This window comes from Gopherus flavomarginatus, chromosome 7 (genome assembly GCF_025201925.1).
Source record: "Gopherus flavomarginatus isolate rGopFla2 chromosome 7, rGopFla2.mat.asm, whole genome shotgun sequence".
NCBI lineage: Eukaryota > Metazoa > Chordata > Testudines > Testudinidae > Gopherus > Gopherus flavomarginatus.
Genome location: NC_066623.1, coordinates 38,295,818 through 38,313,381, shown reverse-complemented (window position 1 = coordinate 38,313,381; position 17,564 = coordinate 38,295,818). Strand labels below are relative to the sequence as shown.

General features: G+C 41.0%; 2 protein-coding genes across 2 annotated transcripts; both read right to left on the bottom strand.

Moving 5' to 3' along the window:
* Positions 1-4,752: 4,752 nt before the first annotated feature.
* Positions 4,753-7,372, bottom strand: LOC127055376 (protocadherin gamma-A10-like). The gene has a single exon (XM_050962275.1). It carries the CDS (start codon positions 7,192-7,194, stop codon positions 4,753-4,755), a length of 2,442 nt encoding a protein of 813 aa, XP_050818232.1. The 5' UTR covers positions 7,195-7,372.
* A 6,640-nt stretch (positions 7,373-14,012) lies between these two features.
* LOC127055776 (protocadherin beta-1-like) lies at positions 14,013-16,721 on the bottom strand. Its single transcript, XM_050963128.1, has one exon. It carries the CDS (start codon positions 16,551-16,553, stop codon positions 14,022-14,024), a length of 2,532 nt encoding a protein of 843 aa, XP_050819085.1. The 5' UTR covers positions 16,554-16,721; the 3' UTR covers positions 14,013-14,021.
* Between the last annotated feature and the right edge of the window lie 843 nt (positions 16,722-17,564).

The window sequence follows — 17,564 nt, the reverse complement described above, 5'->3', positions numbered from 1 at the left end:
ACCTTCTCTTCTATTACATGAATAGACTGATCTCCTTAAGTCTCTCATGTTTTCTACTTCAGGAAACTCTTGTAGGTCTTTCTTGAAGTGCTCCAGAGTTTCTCTTCAACATCCATTTTAATTTGATTACACAAAACTACACTCACTATTCCATGACTGATATCACCAGTGCCATATACAGAGATAATATAGAATCATAGAATATCAGGGATGGAAGTACTGTTCCCTCTATGCTGTGTGCCTGTGCAGATGCACACAGATCCTAAACATCATGCACATGGTGAAACACCACGTGCACAAAAATTTGCACAGAAATACAAAAATTTGTACAGAAGAATTTTTTTGCACACACGGTCGGTCAAAAATTAGAGGGAACATTGGAAGGGACCTCAGGAGGTCATTTAATCCAACCCCCTGCTCAAATCAGGACCAATCCCCAGCTAAATCATCCCAGCCACAGCTTTGTCAAGCCTGATCTTAAAAACCTCTATGGAAGGAGATTCCACCACCTCCCTAGGTAACCCATTCCAGTGCTTCACCACCCTCTTAGTGAAAAAGTTTTTCCAAATATCCAACCTAAACCTCCCCCACTGCAACTTGAGACCATTACTCCTTGTTCTGTCATCTACCGCCACTGAGAACAGTCTAGATCCATCCTCTTTGGAACTCCCTTTCAGGTAGCTGAAAGCAGCTATAAAATCCCCCCTCATTCTTCTCTTCTGCAAACTAAACAATCCCAGTTCCCTCAGCCTCTCCTCATAAGTCATGTGCTCCAGCCCCCTAATCATTTTTGTTGCCCTCTGCCAGACTCTTTCCAATTTTTCCACATCCTTCTTGTAGTGTGGAGCCCAAAACTGGACACAGTACTCCAGATGAGGCCCCACGAGTGCCAAATAGAGGGGAATGATCATGTCCCTCTATCTGCTGGCAATGCCCTTACTTGTACAGCCCAAAATGTCATTAGCCTTCTTGGCAACAAGGGCACACTGTTGATTCATATCCATCTTCTTGTCCATTGTATCCCATAGGTAGAGAAGTATTATCCTTTGTACAAGGCACTGGAAAGACCTCATATAAAATTCCATGTACAATTCTGGTCACCCAGGTTCTAGATAGCTGAATTTAAACTGGAACATGTGTAGAGAAGAGCTACAAGGATGTTTATGGGAATGGGGGAGGGGCTTATGATAGAAGTCTGGAAGCTCTTGGCTAGTTTAGTCTAGCAAAATAAGTCTGAAAGGGGATATGATTGCTCTCTTTATAAATACATGTGGCCTGGAGAAATGACAGAAAGGTTAGAGAGCTTTAGAATGGGCGACAGGGAATGGATCACTTGATGATTACCTGTTCTGTTCATTCCTTCAGGGCACCCAGCACTGGCCACTGTTGGAAGACAGGATACTGGGCTAGATGGAACATTGGTCTGAGTCTGACCCAGTATGGATATTCTTAAGTTCTTATGAAGCTAAAGCACAATGTTGGGACAGGAACAAATGGATAAAAACTGGCCATGAACAAATTCAGGCTAGAAACTGGAAGAAGGTTTCCAACCATGAGAGGGGAGAGGTTCTGGAACAGTCTCCTTATAGGAGTTTTGGGGGCAAATAATTTAATTAGTTTTAAGAGACAGAGCTGGACAAATTAATGAGTGCAGTTGTCTGATGGGATTGCTTGTGATTGAGGTTAGGGAGTTAGAGGTCAGGGCTTAACAGTCTTGGGGCTCAATTCCAGTTTATTTCTTATGTTCCTGAAGCTCATGCTTCAGGCTTTCAGCCAGCCACTAGCAGGGAGTCAGAAAGAGATTCCCCACATAGGTATTCTGGGAGGTTTTTTTTTAAAATGTCCTTCCTTTGATGAAGGGAGGGATAGACATGCCTGGAGATGGTACACCGGGTGGGGAGGGCCAGGACTCTGAGTTGGAACCAAACATTCCCTCTCTCAGCTGCTTGGCTGGCTGGTTCTTGCTCATATGTTCAGCGTCTAACTGCACACATACAAAATGGAAAATAAGCGCCTAGGAAAGAGTACTGCAGAAGAGTACTGGGAGTCATAGTGGATAGGAAGCTAAATATGAGTCAACAGTGTAACACTATTGCAAAAAAAGCAACATCATTCTGGAAAGTATTAGCAAGAGTGCTGTAAGCAAGACACGAGAAGTAATTCTTCCAATATACCCTGCGCTGATTAGGCCTCAACTGGAGTATTATGTCCAGTTCTGGGTGCCACATTTCAGGAAAGATGTGGACAAATTGGAGAACACCCAGAGAAGAACAACAAAAATGATTAAAGGTCTAGGAAACATGACCTATGAAGGAAGATTGAAAAAATTTGATTCGTTTAGTCTGGAGAAGAGAAGACTGAGAAGGGACATAACACCAGTTTCCAAGTACATAAAAGGCTGTTGCAAGGAGGAGGGAGAAAATTCTTAACATCTGAGAATAGGACAAGAAGCAAGGGGCTTAAATTGCAGCAAGGGCAGTTTAGGTTGGACATTAGAAAAAACTTCCTAACTGTCAGTGTGGTTAAGCACTGAAATAAATTGCCTAGGGAGGTTGTGGAATCTCCATCATTGGAGATTTTTAAGAGTAGGCTTAGACAAACACCTGTCATGGATACTTTAGATAATACTTAACCTTGCCATGAGTGCTGGGGACTGGACCAGATGACCTTTCAAGGTCCCTTCCAGTCCTACATTCTATGATTCTCTGATGTCATATGTGGCATCAGGAAGAAATTATCCCCCAGATCAGATAGGCAATGACCTTGGAGATTTTTTGCCTTCCTCTGCAAGTGTGTGGGTGCTGGTCACTTGCCAGGATTATCTGGGTATTTCTCACTTAATCATTTCCCTGCCATTTCAGGGAGCCTGAGTACAGTGCATCTTAGTCCCTCCTGTTCTCTGCCTGTGGTACATAATAGACTAGTTTCCTGTGTGCTGTAATACTTTGGTTTCATTTTGTTTATTGGGTTTAGGGTGCTGGTGCTGGGGGGTGTTAGAGGCCTGTGATATACAGGAGATCAGACTAGATGATCTAGTGGTCCCTTCTGTCACTAAAACTGGTGGCTCTGTGACTCCATTACTTCTACTTTACATTGCCCTTTAATACATCGAATAATCAGGTTGAAAGAATAAAGCCATAACACTGCACTGGGAGTTCATATTCAGTGAATTATCTACTCTACGGCCCCTATGTCCTTTCCAGAGTAACTACTTTCCCAGGTACAGCCTCCCATCCTGAATGTATGGCTCCTAAATGCATGACCTTGTATTTGACTATATTAAAATGTATGTTTTTACTGCTCCCAGCCTACAGACCTCTCTGCATGGTTGATTCGACCTCTGTAATTAACTACCCCATCGATATTTATGGCATCTGCAAATGTTAATAATTGTAGTTTCTTCCAAATCATAGATAGTAGTACTGAATAAAATTGGGCTTTGATTTCAACTTTGCTGAGTCTCATTAGGAACACCATCATCTGATTATCTTGACATAGCAAATAGATTTTCATGTCTGAAATAGTTTATACTCAAGTTAAAATGTAACTTATTTATTTTATAGTATTCGATTTCAATATGAATATCAAGTGGTATTAAGTTAAATGCCTGACATTAATCTAAATATACTAGGTCAACACAGTTACTTTTATCAACTAAATTAGTAATCTCATAAAAGATTTTTACTCTAGTCTAGCTAGACATCAAATAGGGAACAATGCCATCATATTTATAAGGCAGTCTGTTTTCAAAATGTGACTTGCTAAAGTGACATTAGTTGTGGGGTACCTATTATATCTAGGCTATTTGGGGAATAAGAATTTATGATTGCAAACCTATAGCAATGGCTAATGTAAATTAGATTTATAATATACTAGAATAACCTTTTCATTACAGATTGTAACGGTAATAAGGGCCATTCATTTTATTGAGGGCTGTCCGTGTAAATTATTCAGGTACATTTCATTTCTGAAAAGCAGATAACTTCTGCAGGGATCACTGACGATTTTTCATTATCAAAGTAAAGATTTAGAGAGATCCTTAAACTCTTCACAGGTCTTCCTTCTAATTAGAAACTGCTTATCGGGAATAGGTTTAGGGTTTAAGTTCTAGAGATGAAGAACTTATGAGGAAAGAAATCCCCAGATGGTGTTTAATTGTCGTGGGCAAGGATTTTAAAATGGATGCCCACAGTTTGTCTCTTATATACAAATTTACATATCTTCACAAGTAACCTGATTCTAAACAACAAATGGGCACGAGTTTAGGCATTTCCTACAGATAGACAATCCCAACTTTAGGCATCAATTTCTTGAATTTTTGATATCGACTAATTTAGTGATAAGGCTACTGTGATTGGCCGTTTAACAACACAGCTAGGATATAATAATATAGAAATCAAAGAATGTGTATGTGAGGTATTTGTGGAGAAATTAAGAATGGAAATTCTGAACTCTTTAACAGAAAATATATCACATGGAAGAAATGGCCACTAATTGTTTTATCAATTTTTCTCCGAGAGGCAATCAATCCAACCCGCCTCCATTTTTAAATATTAAGCGACAGTTTCTGTAAACAGAATTTGATTTGAAATATTTGTTTTCATAAATGTATTTTTAACATGTGAACTCAATAAAACGCTCTTTCTTCCTTTTAAAATATCACTACAAATACGATTAAATAAAAAGACTATCATATATAATGGGAAAATATTAATTGAAGCGTTTTACTCAGATATCAAAGAAATATTTAATTCAGCCGAGTACACTCACCTCCAAGAAGATGTCGAGAGCATTTCTGGTACTTGTTTCTTCATCAAACGGTTCAATCTCCTTGTTGACGGCAGGATTAATACCCGTAAGAGTGTCTGAAACACTTCCCTCTTGAAAGCAGAATTCCTTTAACCCACTGTTCTTAAATGGGACAGGCTCCTGAGCAGAAGTGTGAAGAAAAGCTCTGACTCCATCGAGCCCCACAAACTGCGAGACGGGAACTCCACTGAAAGTCACACTCGAGGAGTCAAACAGCTGCGAGTTTCTCCACCGGCGGAGCCTCAGGGCCACTAACACTATGAGAAAGGTAAAGAACAAGCAGGAAACGGAAGCCACAGCGATCACCAAATACAAGGTGAGGCTGGACTGGGGGTCTACAGGAGCTGAGAGGCTGCTTAAATCGGAGAGGATTTCGGGGATGCTGTCAGCCACCACCACCGTGACAGTGGCCGTGGCAGAGAGAGGGGGCTGCCCGTTGTCCTTCACTAAAACCACCAGACTTTGCTTGAGCGCATCTTTGTCGAGAAAGTAGCGCGCCGTCCTGATCTCGCCGCTGTGGAGTCCCACAGAGAAGAGCCCCGGCTCTGTAGCCTTCAGCAGCTGGTAGGAGAGCCAGGCGTTCTGCCCGGAGTCTGCATCCACCGCCACCACCTTAGTGACCAGGTAACCCGGCTCGGAGGAGCGAGGGGCCAACTCCACTCCCGTGGAGCCATCGGTGGGAAAGGAGGGGTGTAAGATGTGCGGGCTGTTGTCATTCTGATCCAGTAGAAAGAGAGTGACAGAGACATTACTGCTGAGAGGTGGGGAACCCCCATCCTGAGCCTGCACTTGGAACCGAATCTCCCGGAACTGTTCGTAATCGAAGGAGCGCAGAGCGTAGAGAGCCCCAGTCTCGGAGTTAATGGAGATGTAGGAGGACAAAGGAACTTCGCTTCTGTCTCCTTCAATAATGGAGTAAGTGACTCTGGCGTTCTCCTTCCAGTCCACATCATTTGCCTTCATATGAAATACAGAAACACCTGGGGTGCTATTTTCTGGGATATAAACCGTGTAATGTTTTTGATCGAAGACAGGCCGGTTGTCATTTTTATCCAAAACTTCTACAAAGAAAGTTTTGTTTGAGCTAAGAGGAGGAATCCCTTGGTCTGTGGCTATAACAGTGATATTGTATTCGGAGACTTGCTCCCTGTCCAAAGCTCTATCAGTCACCACAGTGTAAAAATTATCAAATGACCTCTCTAATTTGAATGGGAGGCTTTCTGGAATTATAGAACACGTGACCTCACCATTCTCCCCAGAATCTCGATCATGCACATTAAGAATAGCAATTACTGCACCTATGAGGGAATCTTCGGCAATGGGACTGAAAGAAGATGTGATAGTGATCTCAGGGATATGATTATTAACGTCAGCAATCTCTATCAGAACTTTGCTGTGGGCTGATAGCCCGCCTTCGTCCCTCGCTTGTATGTCGAGTTCATAAAATGCGAGCTCTTCAAAATCAAGCTTTGCTGTTACTTGGATGTCTCCAGTTTCAGAATCCAATTTAAATTTTTTGTCAAATCTTTCTGAGATTTTGAGAAATGAATACTTGATCTGTGCATTTATGCCTTCATCCCTGTCCGAAGCTGTTACCGTGAGCACCACACTACCTACAGGAATGTCTTCCCTTACACTCACTTTATATACCGATTGCGTAAATTCTGGGGCATTGTCATTTCCATCCAAAACTACAATACGGATTACTGATGATCCTGATTTTACAGGATCCCCGCCGTCAGTGGCGGTGAGGATCAAATTGTGAACTGCTTGATGTTCTCGATCCAAAGATGTCTCCAATATTAATTCCGGGTATTTTACACCGTCATCTCCGGTTTCTACATTCAGGATAAAATAGCTGTCTTGGCTACATTTGTAATTTTGTAAAGAATTTAGTCCTACATCAGGGTCATGAGCTTTTTCTAATGGGAAACGTGTGCCTCTTACAGTATTCTCACTGATTTCTAACACGCTTTCATTTTCTGGGAAACTGGGCGAGTTATCATTTATATCCTTTATTTCCACTTCGCCTCTGTAAAGCTTCACTGGGTTTTCCGCAAGAACCTCAACATTTAACACACATTTTGCAATATGACCACAGATCTGCTCTCTGTCCATCCTTTCGTTGACAAATAAATGGCCGTTTTTCAAATTCAAACCAAAATATTGTGTCCTACCTCTGGCAACAAGGCTGACTCCGCGGTCTGAGAGCTCCTTTAGATCCAGTCCCAGGTCCTTTACGATGTTCCCTACGAAGGATCCTATCTCCATTTCCTCAGGAATCGAATAGCGAATCTGTCCCGAAACTTTCTCCCAAACGGTGACCAAGATACAGCAAAACAAGGCTCGCCTTTTGCAATCCTGTCTGCTTTGTGTGTCCGCCATTTCAAGGGGGATGAAGAGCGGCCTTCCAGTTCTCTTACCGATGTCTGCAGTGATTAGCAATCAGGAATTTGTATGTTGTTGTCTCGGACTAAATCTTCATTACGGCATCCTATGTAAGGTCTAGATTCAATGAGCAAGGTCCTCTGTTTCTATTCAGACCTTGAATCCTGCGGCTTGTCTGCCTTTGCTGTTAAATGGGTTTGCTCGATCTCGTATTAGTCTGTCTGTGCATAGTTAGCGAACAGCGACACTCAGAGTCTATATCAATGACTGCAGAATACTCCATTGTGAACGGTTTGTTTTATTTTTTAATACTGCCATTTCAATTGTTCAGTCATTTTAAAGCGCTAGATATGTAACTAAACGTATTGTTATATTATGCTATATGAATTGCTATGCATATATATATTATTCTCTACAATATAATGGAACACGCTTCAGTCTGATTATGACTGAATCAAAATATATCTTTCAGAAAGACAACAAATCTCAGTGTGAGAGGGGAACGTGTGTAATGAAATATGATATACATAATGCTTTTTGTTGACATATATGTCACTTCTTAATAAAATTACTCTCTACATGATATCTATTAAAATGTGAAGTATAAATCCTTTAATTTGAATTTTGTCTTAAAAACACTTCCAACAATAGAATGCCTATATAAGTTCATATATTAATAGCCAGAAATAAGAAATGAGGATTTCTTCCATAAATTACATAGACTAATATGGACATATGTTGAAGCATGAGATTGTTGGGATACTACACATCAAAAAAACAACAACAGACACAATATTAAAATAGTCTTAATTCCTAGCTCTTATATAGGGCTTTTAATAAGTAGATTTCAAAGGACTTTACAGATGGGTTTAGTGTAATTATTCCCACTTTACAGATGAGGAAATTGAGGCACACAGAGATGAAGCTATTTGCCCAAGGTCACCCAGATGGCCAAGGGCAGATCTGAGAGTAAACCTCAGTGTTCTATTTACTAGGCCATACCAATGACAATTTAATTAATCTCCTAGAACTCTTGAGCTAAAATAAATTGCATCGATGAATGAATTTGTCTCTGTAATGTCATGTCACATATGAGCCCATATTCTGAGGGAATACAGATTTTTCAATACAGTTGAAACACCACTGTGTTTTAGAATGAAAAGTTGCTTCATTATAATTACATACATTTGTAAAAGTATTACTTCCATTACCATCTTTTGAATATAGATCTTACAAATGCACTTTAGTGTTATATTTGGCATTATTATTCTTTAAATACTGTCATTTATCATACTTCACAAAGTTTGACAGTAACATTTTGAAGTAGTAGAAATACTTCACTTCTTAAAATGTGCCTACAGATTAATAAATTAACTGGAATAAATTAGATAATGGGAGAGGTGTCACCAAGAAATTAAAGAAAGGACAAATGAAGAGTTTGTTAATCAATAAATACACTTTTTAATTTAACCTCCAGTGTAACTTTTAGTGGAGTTCCCATGTCCCAGTGAATGGTATAGAGGGAGTCAGAGCTTTTCTTCACACTAATTATGATCCTGATGAGTCTGTAACTGGCTAATTTAAAATGGTTCAGTTTAGTTTGGCCGAGGCAAGTACCTCAAACAATTCCCTAAAAAAACCCCAAGAAAATGATCAAACGGATTCAAACAAGTCTGAGAAAAGTTTGAAGAAATCTAACGAAGAACATTTAATTAATCAGATTAGTCTCTCGCATGTGTATATTTTGTACTAATGACGATTTAGAGTGTATTTTGTTATTAAATTAAATTAAAAATGAACATTTTAGACCTATGCACATACAGTTACGTCTTGTAACATTAGTAATTTTAAATGTTTTGTGATTAGCCAATGTTCTTTCTACTCTCATATGAGTTTATTTCTGTATATCATGTAATCTAATTTTAAGCAACTGAGGTTAAATTCCCACGAAAGAGTCTTTCTGAATTTTTTCAATAATCTAATAATGAATCTTCCCAGAAACTGTCTCCAGAATTGTAATAATAAGAAAATAAAGCAGAACTAGCCCTTTGCAATTCCAGACATTTTGTCTGCCATAGGAGTGAAGATGCCTCTGACTTCTGTTTAGGCAAATACTGTAGTAATCGAGATTATGTTTATTATTTAATGCATACCTCACAAAAAGTTTGGAAAAATGTAAAAATAGTTCAAAGGCAAAATACAGTCCCCATATTCCCTTTTCATAACCAAACACTTATGTGTGGTTGATCCATCTCTGCTTCTGCAGTGTGTATAAGACGAAAGAGTTGCTTGAACTGGATTTTCATTTGTCTCCTTAAAAGCGCGAACGGCGGCGCTCAGAGCATCAACTGCGAAATACTGGAAGCTGCAATTATTTTTAAGGAGAGTGTTCATTTTTATATTTTTTCTTGATTTATATTAATTTGTTTTCAATAAAGCTAAAAGTTATTACATAAATAATACTTTGCAAAATGTCTTTGCCCACTTTAGTGACCGCTGATCTTTTAAAAGTAAGAAAGAATAAATCAAGGAGTATATTTTCACGAATAACAGTATTTGTGCTGTTTTATTAAAGCCTGTTTATGAGTGTATGTTGAACTCCTTGCCTGAGGACGTTGTGAAGGCTAGGGCAGTAACAGGGTTTAAAAGAGAGCTAGATGAATTCCTGTAGGTTAAGTCCATTAATGGCTATTAACCAGTATGGGTAAGAAATGGTGTCCCTAGCCTCTGTTTGTCAGAGGGTGGAGATGGATGGCAGGAGAGAGATCACTTGATCATTATCTGTTAGGTTCACTCCCTCTGGGACACCTGGTGTTGGTCACTGTCTGTAGACAGGATACTGGGCTGGATGGACCTTTGGTCTGACCTAGTATGGCCATTCTTATGTTATGTTATGTGAAAATTCTGCCCTTCCCCTCCATCATCTCTGAGATATCACATTTATTGGCTGTATTTAGCAAGAGGAGTAAAAAGAGTGCTGAATTTCTCTTTTCCTCACTCGTTTTACAAATACGTAACATGGCACTAGTTCATTCTGTTGTTATGTCCCCATTTCGGCCATCACCAGGCATGACCTAATAATGGATATGAGGCTCCAGACTTTCCTGCAGCAAGGAGAAGTGGCTGGAAAGCACTGCCAGGATTTTGGTGAAACAGCTAATTCCTACCAAATGCGCATTTCAACCAGAAATCAGAGTCAAGAAATGAGGATGCGAAGCCACACTGCATTAATCCAATCTCAGGTGTAGAAGAGAATAAAACAATTTGAAACCACACATCTATGAATCAAAATAGATTAATCGTGGTTTTAAATACCCACATAGACAACAGCACAAAAAACCTGGTTCAAACCCTTATATTCACCAAAGAAGCAAGATAATTTTCCAAAGTGGTCACTGAAACTACACACAAAGCTGGCCACGAACTGGATCTAGGCACTCTCCAAAGCACTCTGAAATGGGCCTTAATCAGTTTGACTCTCAGGAAATAATCACGGGATGTCAATAATCTTCCCCATTTTTCTTTATCCAAACTTCACTGGGTATAACCAACCTGACCTGCTGGACTTTTCCCAGTTCAAACTCAGTTCACACAGCAATGCTGATGATGATGGGAAACCACCTCAGGAATGACAATAGACAAACACTCAAGGCTTATATTTTCAGCCCTATCAGCTCCCCTGGGGATCAATGATCAAAACAAAATGCTGTCACACTTCAAAACCGAGCATGACTAGAGAGGGAACAAGAAGAAAGTCAAGGATTAATGTTCAATATCTTCATTAGTGATCTGGAGGATGGCATGGACTGCACCCTCAGCAAGTTTGCAGAGACACCCTCAGCAATTTTGCAGATGACACTAAACTGAGAGGAGTGGTAGATACGCTGGAGGGTAGGGATAGGATACAGAGGGACCTAGACAAATTAGAGGATTGGGCCAAAAGAAATATGATGAGGTTCAACAAGGACAAGTGCAGAGTCCTGCACTAAGGACTGAAGAATCCCATGCACTGCTACAGACCAGGGACCGAATGGCTAGGCAGCAGTTCTGCAAAAAAGGACCTAGGGGTTACAGTGGACAAGAAGCTGGATATGAGTCAGCAGTGTGCCCTTGTTGCCAAGAAGGCTAATGGCATTTTGGGCTGTATAAGTAGGGGCACTGCCAGCAGATCAAGGGCTGTGATCATTCCCCTCTGTTCGACATTGGTGAGCAGGGCCGGCTCCAGGCCCCAGCATGCCAAGCGTGTGCTTGGGGTGGCATGCCGCAGGGGGCGCTCTGCCGGTTGCCGGGAGGGTGGCAGGCGGCTCTGGTGGACCTCCCACAGGCGTCCGTGCGGAGGGTCCGCTGGTCCCGCGGCTCCGGTGGAGCACCCGCAGGCACACCTGCGGGAGGTCCACAAGAGCCGTGGGACCAGCAGACCCTCTGCAGCCACGTCTGTGGGAGATCCACAGGAGCCGCAGGACCAGAGAGCGGCAGAGTGCCCCCCGTGGCATGCCATTGTGCTTGGGCAGCGAAATGGCTAGAACCGGCCCTGTTGGTGAGGTCTCATCTGGAGTAATGTGTCCAGTTTTGGGCCCCACACTACAAGAAGGATGTGGAAAAAATGGAAAGAGTCCAGCGGAGGGCAACAAAAATGATTAGGGGGCTGGAGCACATGACTTATGAGGAGAGGCTGAGGGAACTGGGATTGTTTAGTCTGCAGAAGAGAAGAATGAAGGGGGATTTGATAGCTGCTTTCAACTACCTGAAAGGAGGTTCCAAAGAGGATGGATCTAGACTGTTCTCAGTGGTGGCAGATGACAGAACAAGGAGTAATGGTCTCAAGTTGCAGTGAGGAAGGTTTAGGTTGGATATAAAAAAAAACTTTTTCACTAAGAGGGTGGAGAAGCACTGGAACGGGTTACCTAGGGAGGTGGTGGAATCATCTTCCATAGAGGTTTTTAAGGTCAGGCTTGACAAAGCCCTGGCAGTCCTGCTTTGAGCCAGGGATTGGACTAGATGACCTCCTGAGGTCCCTTCCAACCCTGATATTCTATAATTCTACGGTTCCCATTCTATAGAGTCCAGAGAGCCATGAAAGGCAACTACTTCTCCTCCCTCAAAGGTCTCCTTACAAGACTTCAAGGGGATCCCTTAGATTGTGGGTTCCTCATAACAGGGATTGTCTTTTTAAGTGTTTGAAAAGCCTCAACAGATAGTCAACACAAGAGTAAATAAATAAAAAGCAGTCTGTCTCTTTCCCTTTTCAATCTATATATGAAATCTCTTTAAACAGGTCCAGAGAGTTCATAGGCTGAAATGCTTCCAATACATGGATAAAGCCAAGCTTTATGTCTCCTCACGTCCTTCTGAATCTAATAAGAAAATTGAGCAATGCTTTTTCGTCTCTCCAGACAACCAGAAAGTGGCATTTTAACAACTGAATTAAATTAATTCCTGGATTAAATTAAAATAATAAATGGCAAAATAGCTTAATCATAGAGTAAAAATGTTTACAATTTCATGACAAAAAGAGTTACATAAACCAAATATCTAAAATTTGAAAACAAGTCTATCAAAATAGCTTACCTATATCTATTAAACATATACACACGCTTCTATAAGCAATGTATTAAATATTATATAGTCACATATAGGGAAAGTACACAAATAGAATCGATTGGCAGGACATAATAAAACGGACGTCAAGTGTAACATAAACACTGGAAAATCATGAAGAACATGTTTTCTCGATAAAACGAGAACAGCAAAAACAGAATTATATAAGCTAATAGTTCACCTGGACATCGATAATAATTCATTTCGCAAAGAGAACTTTTGAAAATCTGGGTTATTCCAAACTTGCGTATCAATATTGAAATGATGATTTAGGAACGGAGAATAATGTATTGGGGATAATGCACCCATACCCATAATAACCAGTCTTTGCGCTATACTGTTCGGATCTGTTATTACCTAACGGTTCTTATTTACCCATTATAGAGTTCCACATTGACCTGGTTCAGTGGCCTTCAGCGTTTGGCAGGAAAGCTCAGATTTCTGACCAGAATTTCCACTACTAACATCGCAAGGTAACCCGAATCTGCTGTTCTGTGAACCAGTTCGTTAGCAAGGGAGGTGCTGTTTTGAAGAAGGTATAAAATGAAGGGGACGTTGCCATTTGTATGGATTCTAAAACATTATTTAAAATGTATCCAGCTGTTATGGAGGCAAGTGAAATTCCGTAAACAATAGTATAATGTCCGAGAGAGCAGCTAGGCTAAAAGAAGAGCTCATCCCAGCTGGAGGAGGGATAGGGCCAATACAAGTGGGTGGGGCTACACTTCGCAGTGGGATTATGAGGCCCCATAGGGAGCATACCTAGAGCCTCAATTAACTTAACTGGGTAACAGTGAGTCAACATAACAGTGTGTAACCGGCTAAATCCACTAATTTATCATCTCCAATTCCCCGTTAACCCACACTTATGGCAAAGTCTGATTTTTAATAACACCAGCTCTCCTTAACAAAAGTGCAAATCAGTACACCTACTATGACATTCAAGAGTATTTCCAAAAAAGGTAGAGTAATAATGTCCTTATAACATGCATACACAATACATCATTAGTATTTTAATATTTTCCAACTTTTTTCACATCTGTTCATTGCTGAAGATACCTAATAACCCAAATATTTCTGAACCAAAATACATAAACTACAAAACATTAAATGTACACAGACAAATGCTAACTTCAAATTGTAAAGGCAATATTTATATGTACATTAGAGAAGGAAAGGAATAGCTCTCTGAATAATTTTGAAAATAAAAACTTCTAAATTATCTTTTAATGATTAATACACTTTAAATAAATAATTAACGAAAATGAAATAAAAATACTATAGAAGATCAATCTAACCTCGTTCGCTGATTCTGCGTCCGTGTTCAGCTGGAAGTTAGTAAGAAGATCCTGTTCTTTTCCAGAGTCCATTCCAGCAATGCCATGCTGAGGTGGAAGAGAGGGAATAATGGGTCTGAGGAATTTGAATTCGCTGTTTCCTGATCCAGTTGTTAAACAGACTTCATAACGATAACTGTGAGACAGAGTTCCGTGACCCTTTACATCTATCAAATTATTTTGGAAGTTGCTATTACCATAAAAATTACCAGAAGCAGACATGAATCTTTCTCCATAATGTCGTCTTCTATAAAGCTTGATAGTTATAAATACTATTATTGAAATAAAAAAAACAAATGATACTAAGCACAAGGAAATTATTAAGTACATCGTTAATGTGCCGTTCTCTTCCTCTTCCACAGCGGCATCTGTAAACCGCATGTATAAGTCTGAAAACCCATCCACTAGAGCTATGTTTAAAGTTGCAGATGACGAAAGGGGCAATTCTCCGCTGTCTCTAACAACCACAATGAGTTTCTGCTTCATCGTATCTCGATCTGTCATTAGCCTCGTGGTTCTTATTTCACCATTTTGGGAAGCGATAGTAAATAGACCTGTGTCAGTGGCCTTCATCAAGTGATAGGAAAGCCAAGAATTCTGACCGGAATCTCCATCCACAGCCACCACCTTTGCCACCAGGTAACCCGCCTTCGCCGATCTGGGAACCAGGTCATTAGCTGGGGCGCTGCTGTTCTGCAGAGGGTATAAAATGAAGGGGGCGTTGTCATTTTCATCAATTATCACAACCCGGACAATGACTTCAGAGCTTAGTGGTGGGGACCCGCCATCTGCAGCTCTCACTGTGACCTGGAACTCTCTTATCTGTTCATAATCCATGGATTGCAGAGCGTACACATTCCCATTTTCCGAGTTTATGGAGATATAGGAGAGCAGAGGAAGGCCGCCTACTTCAGCGGGCCATACAGAGTATGTCACTTTGGCATTCTGCTCTGAGTCTGAATCAAAAGCATTGACTTTCCCTATCAATACAGCCGGACCATTATTTTCTCGGACATACATAGTGTATGATGTTTGATCGAACTCTGGAGAATTGTCATTAATGTCGGATATTTTCACGATGATTCTCTCTTCGGTAGAAAGAGTGGGAGTCCCCAAATCCCTGGCTGTGATGGTTATGTTATACTCCGATACTTTTTCTCGGTCAAATGCATTTTCGGTCACTAAAGAGTAGGAATTTTTTGAAGTTGGTTTTGCAGAAAACGGCAGATCGTCTTCTATGGAACAGACTGTTCTCCCGTTGTCCCCAGAATCCCGGTCTCTGACATTGAAGAGGGCCACCACGGTCTCAGGAGCGGAATCTTCCGGTATCAGACTAACAAGAGAGGTTACTTTCACCTCTGGGGCATTGTCATTGACATCCACCACCTCCACCAGGACTTCGCTGTGCGCTGACAGTCCCCCGCCATCTGTAGCTTGAACGTCTATTTCAAAGGTTTCTGTTTCCTCAAAATCTAGTGGTCCCAAAAGTCGAATCTCCCCAGTTACCGGGTTTATACTGAATGCGCTGACATTCTTTTTGGATTTTTGGCTAAATGAATATGATATTGCGCCATTAATTCCTTCGTCTAAATCAGTTGCGGAAACTGTCAGAACCACATAATCTTGTTCGGCATTTTCCAAAACCTGTGCTCTATAAAGAGTTTTGGAAAACTCGGGAACATTATCATTGATATCCAGAACAGTTATTCGTACCTCCGCTGCACCGGACAGCGCTGGGGAGCCTCCGTCTGTCGCAGTCAGCATGAAGCTAACTTCTGCCTGCTCCTCTCGATCCAAAGGTGTCTCCAACACCAGCTCCGCGTACTTCCTGCCGTCGCTGCGATGGCGAGTGTATACGCGGAAATGGTCTGTTGAACTGATGGCGTAGCTCTGCAAGCTGTTGTTACCGACATCTAAATCCTGGGCGCTTGCCAGGGGGAATCGGGACCCAGGCGGAGTACTTTCGGGCATCTTCAGAAGCAGCTCATTATCTGAGAACTCCGGAGAATGATCATTTACATCATAAACCCTTACCTCAGCCCGATAGGACTGCAAGGGATTTTCCAGGATTATTTCAAAATACAAAATGCAGGGGTCAGTTTGCGCACACAGTTCCTCTCTGTCCAGTTTCTCTGTAATAAACAAGTTCCCGGTGTTGCTATTTAGCTGGAAATGCTGGCGGCTGCCTTCGGAAACCACACGGGCCCTGCGAGCAGACAGTCCCTTCGGGTCTAGCCCTAGATCCTTTGCTACATTAGCCACAAAGGACCCGCTCTCCATTTCTTCCAGCACAGCGTAGTGAACCGTCTCGCAACCGAGGGCCCACATGCAAAGAAATAGAACGAGAGAAGCGACTTGCCTTTTGATTGTTGTTCTCCTCTTCTTATCCGCCATTCTTAATAGGAAAGAACACACAGACATCGATCGAGAAATAATGACACTAGTGGAAATTCATTGCAGAATTCTGATTTCCAAAAGATTTACTTTAGCCTGTATATTTCCTTTCTACGGATTCAGTTAATCCAAAGCCTTTATAATTTTGTTTTTCTCTGCGACACCAGACAAAGCACCTCTATCTCAGATCCTGCATTCTGGTCTTGTTGTGTTCTAGCCTTGTGACGCCAGAATCGCCGGTTGTAATCTTTCCCCTTCTTAGCCAACAGCGCCACTATGCGTCTGAACGCGGTCTTCGTCCTTGTAAAACCGCTTGGAAAATCTGTTCTATGGTGGGTGGTTCTATCTCCTTTACAGAATGGCTATGATATTGCTTTCTTTTTAGATATCCTGAATTAATAAACTTTTTTATAAAACGTAAATCTATTTAGGTAACATACTAATACGGAAAGCAAGAACATACATAGTGAATATTTAATGTGCATTTTAGTCTATTTTTTTTCAAATAGTACCTAATCCGAAAACTCAGAGGTGCAAAGCAGCCAAAGTTCACCTCGATATTAATGTGAGTTGAGGCTTCCCAGAACATCTAAAGCTCTGGTCATTGTTTCTTCAACTGTAAAATCTGTGGGGGAGAGGTTATCTTGTACTTCATATAGCACAGTTGTCGGCATTAAACAAACAGTAAAATAAAATAGTCTCTATAGTAAGTCTGGCAAATTGCTTTCTGAGCCAATTTGTCCTACCCAGTGTTGTTAGTGCTGTGGAATATTGTTGCTGCTGTCAGTGTTCCTGTTTTTGGAGCTCTGATGTCAGCTGAAACTTAACTTCCTTAAAAATACTTTTAACTTCCTTAAAATTATGGATGACACCGAGCTGGGAGGGATTGCAAGCACTTTGAAGGACAGGATTAGAATTCTAAAGGACCTTGAAAAGTTGTAGAATTGGTCTGAAATCAACAAAATTAAATTCAATAAAGACAAATGCAAAGTACCTCCTTTAAGAAGGAAAAATCAAATACACCACTCAGGGTGACTT